General features: G+C 37.6%; 1 protein-coding gene across 1 annotated transcript; it reads right to left on the reverse strand.

The window, feature by feature from the left end:
• Positions 1 to 565: 565 nt before the first annotated feature.
• On the reverse strand, positions 566 to 8,667 carry LOC107568146 (riboflavin-binding protein-like). The gene is made up of 6 exons (XM_016254005.1): positions 8,570 to 8,667; positions 6,966 to 7,145; positions 6,711 to 6,807; positions 5,130 to 5,258; positions 4,860 to 4,956; positions 566 to 1,401 (listed from the first exon to the last, which is right to left on the reverse strand). Exons 2-6 carry the CDS (start codon positions 7,120 to 7,122, stop codon positions 1,048 to 1,050), a joined length of 834 nt encoding a protein of 277 aa, XP_016109491.1. The 5' UTR covers positions 7,123 to 7,145; positions 8,570 to 8,667; the 3' UTR covers positions 566 to 1,047.
• Between the last annotated feature and the right edge of the window lie 231 nt (positions 8,668 to 8,898).

Genomic DNA, 8,898 nt, shown 5'->3' on the forward strand with positions numbered 1-8,898 from the left:
TTTGTTAAATATACTGTACTAGTAATTTCTGAGTAAAAATAGTTTCTACACCATTTTGTTCCGTGTGGTAAATGTCTTTTGAACACGCTTTTTTTTTTACCGCATTTTCTAATCTTTGTTAATGTTCATGTTAGTTTACGTTGCATTAACTAATGTTAACATATAGCCTACAACTTTTGACTTTAAAATTAATGTTTAAATTAACAATAAAGGCACAATGTGTAAGTTTTCGCCATTAGAGGGCGCGTTTTCAAAACAAACAAAGAGACAAAGGTGTAGTTTGATGACGCCGTGACTGAGTGTGGAATCATGGGAGTTGTCGTCTTCATCCTCACAGCCGACGCAATCCGACGGGACTCGGGCAGAAATCATGTTCATGGATGAGCTAATGTATTAAAGATTTATTAACATCGTAGTATGAAGCAGAGTGAGGCTGAAAGCCGTCGAAGCGAAACGAGGCAGCCGCTGAAGCAATTGCTAATGAGAGACGAGAGTAGCACACGGCTCGAAAGCAGCGGAGCTTTTATTATGCCACACTTTAGTGCTTCCGCTGCTTCCGGTCGTGCGTGTGTGGGGTAAAGCAACGCTATTTTATCATACTAGATACGTTTGAAAGTTCTGTTATAATGCTATAATTCTTCGAAACATTTTGGGCCAAAGTGCACAAGTCAGCAAAATATATAACACTGTTCTAGTGCTTTTTGTATATTTTAATAAAAAAATCTTACATATTGTGCCTTTCAGATTAACAAATGCCGTATGAGTATTGTTTATTGTTTACTACTATAGTTAACTAATGTCAACAATCAAAATCTTATTGTAAAGTGTTATTCAGACCTAAATTCAACTTTTCATGTCGCCTTTAACAGGTTAAAATGTGCAGAATGTGATTTTACAGAAGTATCTTTAGTTCACAGAGGATTGTTTTGTCGACTGTGTTAAATAGACAATACTGTAGAAACCTCACTGCATTAGTTTACTGTAAATTTCACTGATAAGATAAAATACTCATTAACAAACATTCAGCGGATCTAGAACACAACTATCCTAGAAGCCGCTTCCGCTGCCCTCCATGTCGCTGGTGAGTACGGAGCGTTTGCGCAGTACAGCCTTGGCGCTGCTCCTCCGGACCTGTGGTGGCGCTGTGGTGCGGCGTGTTTGAGGCCCTGCGGGAGGGCAGGGAGCTCTGTACTGTGGCAGGCCACTCTTGGTGGTGTCCAGTTCTTCAGGGTCTCCTTCCTGAACCCTCAGAGCCGCGATCACCTCTCGGTCGGACGGGCTGAGGGTCAGACAGCCGCAGCTATGGCCTTCAACACCATCTTCCTCCCCGGGGTCATCTTCAACTGTCATGAAAGCATCTCCCCAAAGACTCTCGCAGAGGTCTCGCCCGTGCTGGTACATCTGACCAAACAAACACAGATGCATGTGAGTGCATGATTCTTTTGAAACTGTAGATCCAACCTGACAGTAGAAGAAGATAGTTCACACTAATGCTGCTATAGTGGCCTCTTGTGGCAATGCTGAGAATGCAGTGCATAACTGATTTGTATTAAGCATTCTGACAACAACAACAAAAATGAAAAAGAAAAGAAAAAGAGAAAAAATTGCTGTATACATAAACAATAGAAAGTAACAAAATCAACATTAATAGTTCTTCTAACTGTTAGCTAAAGACGTGTCCATTTATCTAATTTAATTTAATTTTTGTAATCAATTATTTTTTGATTAATTTTATTTACATTGAATTGATAAAATATACAAATATAAAATATATACATGTAAAAATGTGATTATATCAGTCAGTGTTCACTTTCAGTTGCTAAAAATTAAAACGTTTTTATTAATTGAAATAAAGCAGAAATAAAACAAAATATAAACTACTAGATGAAAAACTTAAACTTAAAATTTGAAATGCTGCCATTCAAGTTGAAACTAACTTAAGTTGAACTAAAACTGAAATAAAATAAAATATAAAGCTAACTAGAAATATAAAAAAACAACAACTTTAAAATGACAAAAGCATATAACAAAATAACTAAAACCTGAAGCTAAAATATAAAAAATTAAAACTTAAAAAATAAAAGGCAATGCAATTTTATAAATACCATTACAGTATTTAAATGATACAAAATAACACTGCTGTTCTCTATATTTCACCATTGTACACTGTATTGAAAAACAGAAAACTATTCCCTACTGCAGACAGTTATAAAATAAAAAAACAGCATGAATCTAATAACAGTAAACATTATCATCATTAACATTTATTAGTGTTCAGTCATAAACCGGGAGATAAAGTAAATATGAAATTAATAAAGTAATATTTATGCACTTATGAGGCATCTTACGTCCATGTAGTGTCAAAAATATTATGTTTAATGATGATAAAACATCTTAGATCTGCTGCTAATATTGTCAGTCATTATTTTCACACATCAGCGATTCACATACAGTATATTAATGATTCCTGAATGTACACACACACACACACACAAAATGTGTGTGTGTGTGTGTGTGTCTCTGTCACTCACGCTTGTGCGCATGTGATGATTATGAATTCTCACTGTCAGCAGCATTTCCATAGAGAAGGTGATCTTAAATCTCTATTTACTGTCTTAATTCATGTTGCATACTGAATTATTCCTTTGTGATGTTATTCTGAAGAAATAAAATGTTTGACTTCAGGAACTTTCATAAAAATCATAACTTCACCTCCTCATTCCTCATGATTTAATCAAGTCCTGCTCACTGTTAAATATCGTTTGAAATGGTTTAAAAGAAGTGAATGGCAGAAAAGTCTGTGTAAAGTTAAAGATCATGTTGAGATCACATGACCAGCCAAATTCTTCTTGCATTATCTTGGTATTCTTATACAACATCATTCACAAAATGAATAATTCCAATTGGCATTTCAATGTTTATTCATGAGTGAATCGAGGTTCAATTTTGTTTTGTTTCCAACATTGTTATTGCGATATTGTTTCAATGTCTTACTTTTCAAGTTTAAACACTGATTTATAAGTAATTAGTTAAACTTTTTACAACCATTTTATTGCATTAAACACTGTTGCAATGTTGAAACAGTCTGTATGTGTGAGAGGCCGATCGCACTGATTCACAATCTCTCTCTCTTTTCGCATGTTCAGCATGTCAGTGGTGAGAAAGAGTAACATGAACTGACACTTTCACTGCTTGCGTGTGTGTGTGTGTGTGTGGTTCCAGCTGTGTCCAGGCCTGGAGTCACACCATCTCTTCACACACTCTCTCCTGTGCGCTGATGTTTGCCTCACCAATAGTGCTGATCAAACCTCTAACACTCAGTGTTAAACTTCAGTGTGTGTGTCCGTCATCCTGCAGCATTTGTGCTCCGGACATGAATCCTTCCTTGGCAACTGCATAGCAACACCCTGACAACCACTCACAACACCCTTGCAACACATAGCAATGCACCTAAACTCTTCAGAACACCTTAGCAACAGCATAGCAACACCCTAGCAACCATAGACAAAACCCTAGGAACACATAGCAATGTGCCAAAAACTCTTCAGAAAACCTTAGCAACAGCATAGCAACACCCTAGCAACCATAGACAAAACCCTAGGAACACATAGCAATGTGCCAAAAACTCTTCAGAAAACCTTAGCAACAGCATAGCAACACCCTAGCAACCATAGACAAAACCCTAGGAACACATAGCAATGTGCCAAAAACTCTTCAGAAAACCTTAGCAACAGCATAGCAACACCCTAGCAACCATAGACAAAACCTTAGGAAAACATAGCAATATGACAAAAACTACTTAATACTCCCTATCAACCACTTCAACACACTCAAAACAATTCAAAACACATTAGAAACTGCATAGCAACACCATGGCAACCACCCACAACACCCTAGCAATACATAGGAATGTGGTAAAAACTCTTATCAACATAAGTGGTATAAACACTTATCAACAATCAGAACACCTTAGCAACTGCATAGCAACACCGTGGCAACCACCCACAACACATAGCAATGTGGCAAAAACTACTCAGAACACCTTAGCGACCACTTAGCAACACACTCAAAACATAAAGAGCTTTTGCAACAGCAAAGCAACACCCTGGCAATCACCCACAACACCCTAGCAATGCATAGCACTCTGGTAAAAACTCCTCAGAACACATTAGCAAACACTTAACAATCAAAACACCGCATAACAACACTGTGGCAACCACTCACAACACGTATGTGACCCTGGACCACAAAACCAGTCATAAGGGTCAATTTTTTGAAATTGAGATTTATACATCATCTTAAAGTTGAATAAATAAGCTTTCCATTGATGTGTGGTTTGTTAGGATAGGACAATATTTGGACGAGATAGAACTATTTGAAAATCTGGAATCTGAGGGTGCAAAAAAAATCTAAATATTGAGAAAATTGCCTTTAAAGTTGTCCAAATGTAGTTCTTAGCAATGCATATTACCAATCAAAAATTAAGTTTATATATATTTACGGTAAGAAATTTACAAAATATCTTCATGGGACGTGATCTTTACTTGATATCCTAATGATTTTTGGCATAAAAGAAAAATCGATAATTTTGACCCATACAATGTATTTTTGGCTATTGCTACAAATATACCCCAGCGACTTAAGACTGCTTTTGTGCTCCAGGGTCGCATATCAATGTGCCAAAAACTACAGTCTTAGAACACCTTAGCAACCATTTAGAAACAAACTAAAGCATGAAAACCTTAGCAACTCCCTGGCAAACACCTGTAGTGCACAAACAAATATCACTCACATTTTCTTCAGGCATGTAAAGCTCCAGTAGTGCGTATGGTTATATAATGTTTGGTATGGCATGTTACCTGTTGGTACGGCACACAGCCGCCGCTGCAGTTCTGTCCGCGTGGGTCAGTGGTCCAGTCCCGAGCACATGTCATGTCCATTTTACAGGCCTCGTACCTGCAACAGTGACTCAACGTCATCATGGTGTCTACGTTATCAACAGCTAAACTGGTAAATGATGAAGAACATTCTGATGCATTCAGATCATTGCTGTCAATCAAAGCTGGCTATCACACAAGCTTATGGCCTTGGGCCCAAGACAGAGTGTATTTATGAAGATGAGGCCTCACCAGTCTCTGCAGAAGCTGTGGCAGAGAGGCACCGCCTTCAGGGAGGAGTCGCTATGCGGGTGTGTCCAGCGAGCTGCATCAGGAGAACAGCGGTAAAAACAGGCGACGCGCTTCAGGAAAGACTCACAGCTACAGAAAGACACAGAATGGTAAACAACACATCAAAGCAAGATTTTAGTTCACACTAGAGCCCCGCTCCCACTAAATTTCTGTGTTCCACTCCCACCAGCTCCCGCAAACATTCTAACACCGTGTCCTAACTACACGCGACACCGTGACACACGATAAAAGGTATCTTTTCCATGTTAATCGATGGTTTTGTCCTAACTAGTCGCAACGGCCACATGCGAAATTTACAGTTTAGAAACGGTTTACCAATGAGTGTATTCCTTGAATCTTGTCGCGCCGCGTGTAGTTAGGACATGGTGTAATATCAGGGAGCCGCTATTAATATGCGAGGTACTGAAATCGCTTTTGAATGAGCGCTCGCTGTTCACTTTCGATTTCGCAATCACGAAAGGGAGCACATCTTACAAGATATTTGTCAAGGAGCTCAGGATCTGTTGAGCAGCAAATCCTCCAGCATGGTCTTATCAGTAATTTCTTCTTACTCTCGACTGACTCCTGCAGCTTGTGTATGGAGCTGAGCAGACGCTTTAAATTGAAAATTTTAGCGCACGCTTTCCATCTGAACCAAATTTTTTTTTACTTCTCTAAAAAAAGTAGGGGCGGTGCCGCGGTAGGCAAGTACTGTGTATCACAGACTACTGCAGCAAGCCCAGTGTTTATGTAACTCCATAATTCTTGTTATGCGCAAAATCGCGGGATGGCGAGACACGCGCTATATTTTTTGACCGCCTGCTCCTGCGAGATTTGCTTTGGGTCCCGCGGGATCCCAATCCCAATGCAGCCCTCTAGTTTACACGCATAAAACCCACACCCATACATAAGCAAAAAACAAACAAATATGGTTTCAAAATAAATAAACATGAATTGAAAAAATAAACATGGATAAAAATAGCTAAATAACCAGCTAACTAAATATATTAATGAAATACTTTAAAATATAAATAAATAAACAAACAAACAAATATTAATTGAAATAAATGAATAAATACATAAATAGTGTTATCATAAAAATAACTTTAAAAATAAACATGGATAAAAATAACTAAATAACCAACTAACTAAATATATTAATAAACATACTTTAAAATATAAATAAATAAACAAGCAAACATGAATTAGTTAAAATAAACGAATAAATACATACATAATAGTATCATAAAATAACTAAAATATAAATAAAAATACATTTAAAAACAAACAAACATGGATTAAAAAGTATCTAAATATAAACAAAATAACTGAAAATTCTGTCTGTCTGATTATTTCATTATTTTTTTTAAAACTTGTAAATCACCCTTTATACTAATAAAATAATAATAATAAAAAAGTTTTATTAAACGCATATATAATTAAACCTGCTGTTGAAGTCATTCTCAGTGTTATTTTAATCATATCTGATTAAATCATAAATCTTGTCTAATGAGAGAATAAATATAATCAGCAGAGACTTACAGAGGGCTGAGGAGACCACACTTATCCCAGAGAGAGTTGTCCACGCCGGACACAGAGCCGGACAGATCCTGGACACTCGTCTCTGAACAACACGAGTCTGGACAGAGACACAAACATTCACAATCTGAGACTAACTACAGACCATAGAGTCCCAATTCTACTTGGGAAATAGACATGAAAGTTTTTAATAATCTGATCTTGACTAGTTTTGAATCAGCTGTGTGTTTGTAAGAGGACTGTAAAATGTGCACACACTCTCCCTGTAGAGCGAGCACTGCTTCAGATGAGGCTCTGGACTGGGTGTGGCTTTGTGGCTCCTGTCCTGCAGACACGCCCCCTCGTGACTCTTCACAGCGGCAGCCAATAGACTCGTGAGGAGGGCGAGGCCGAGCAGGACTCTGGACATGCCCATTTTCACCTGTGTTTATGTTTCAGCTGCAAGAAATAATCCGGGATGAGAAACACTTCATAAGAACTTCCATCAACAGACGTTATGATGCTGTGTAATGCCTCCGGACATAAATGTTCATCCAGTCATGACACTTTTAAATGCATATATTTGCATTTGTATTCATTTATGTTCTGCTCCATAATGACTTACTCATGAAAATGATTGTAAAAGTTAAACACTGAGAGCTGAGGTTATTTGATGCGTTTATATTTTTATCTCTGTCTGAATTCCTCAAGCAACTTTAGAGGAATCATAATGCCGTCATGATTTGGAATCAGTTCTAATGGGATCAAATGGGAATCTTCCACAAATCAAATAAGATCCTGCTGGATAAACTGAAATTCTAAAAATAAAATTAAGTTGAAAATGAAGTATTTGTTTATCCAACAGGATCGAACCTAATTCTCAGACTTCTTGTTCTTCCTTTAGGATTATAACAAGCATGGAAATAAAATAAAATATACAAATCAAATAAGATCCTGCTGGATAAACTGAAATTCTGAAAATATAAAGTGAAAAGTAAGAATTTGTTTATCCAAAAGGATCTTGGATCTTTTTTCTTCCTTTAAGATTATAATAAGCATGAAATTAATTAATAATAAAAAAAATACAATAGGATAAAAAACAAAATAAAAAGTAAGCATTAGCGTTAGTTCTGGCAGGTCACGTGAGTCAAGCTAGCATCAGCTGATTCTCAGCTGATCACATCTACCTATAGGAATACGACACCTATCGCGGCATTCCTATATAAGCTCTATTCAGTATTATTCAGCAGCTTTTCAGCTTGCACAGGAGCAAATTACCCTCCTCCATCCCCAGCTCCACCTTTCACCACAGTCAGGACTTGGCTTTCTGATATTCCTTGCTAATCCGACTCCTTTATCTTGAATAAAGTGTTACACTTAAATATCATTAAGTACATTAATGATATCTGCCTTGTTCTGTTCTGTTAACCCTGGGGGGGGGGGGTCCTGACAGAACTAAAATTAATGAATCAATCAGTCCATAAACACTGTGTGTGTTTTAGTTTAGGCCCAGTTTAAATCTGGCTGCTTTGTTTGCTCAAGAAAATACGTCACATCATGATCTACAGAAACATTCAATTAAGTTGGAATCCCCCTTACAGTAATGAAGAAGTTCAGTTCAACATATACAGTTTGATAGATAGCATCATGACTATAGAAAGGAAGTTTCCATCTGATTCCTTTCAGTCTTCCTGTGCTGCTCATATTAATGTCCTTAACTGTGTCACACAGTCCTGCCTAAGAGGATGACAGTCACACACACACACACACACACACACACACACACAGATTTACTCCAGTACACACAACAGACTCCTTGTGTCAGAGTTGGCTCTACTAAAGCACAAAATGACTGTTTATACGTCTATAAAACTGCTTCATACCTGATACTGGAGGCGTGCAGCGTCTGCTGTGAGTGTCGGATGCTCTCGCTCTGATCCACACACTCTTTTCCCAGAGCTGTAGACGAAGGACATCTCGATGACAACGCCCCTCCCTCTCTCCCTCTCTCTCTCTCTCTCTCTCTCACACACACACACACACACACACACACACACACACGTCATCAGTTTGATCTCAATGAGTGCAGTTATCAAAGAAACACAATAAAAGCAATAACAGCCTACTATAAACAGAGTCAAAACAAAGACACTTTGATAATGCATTCTAATAATAATAATACAGAGGCTTTATTTCATTTGACCTTGTTTCT

The sequence above is a fragment of the Sinocyclocheilus grahami genome, unplaced genomic scaffold (genome assembly GCF_001515645.1).
Source record: "Sinocyclocheilus grahami isolate Dianchi unplaced genomic scaffold, SAMN03320097.WGS_v1.1 scaffold1220.1, whole genome shotgun sequence".
Taxonomy (NCBI): domain Eukaryota; kingdom Metazoa; phylum Chordata; class Actinopteri; order Cypriniformes; family Cyprinidae; genus Sinocyclocheilus; species Sinocyclocheilus grahami.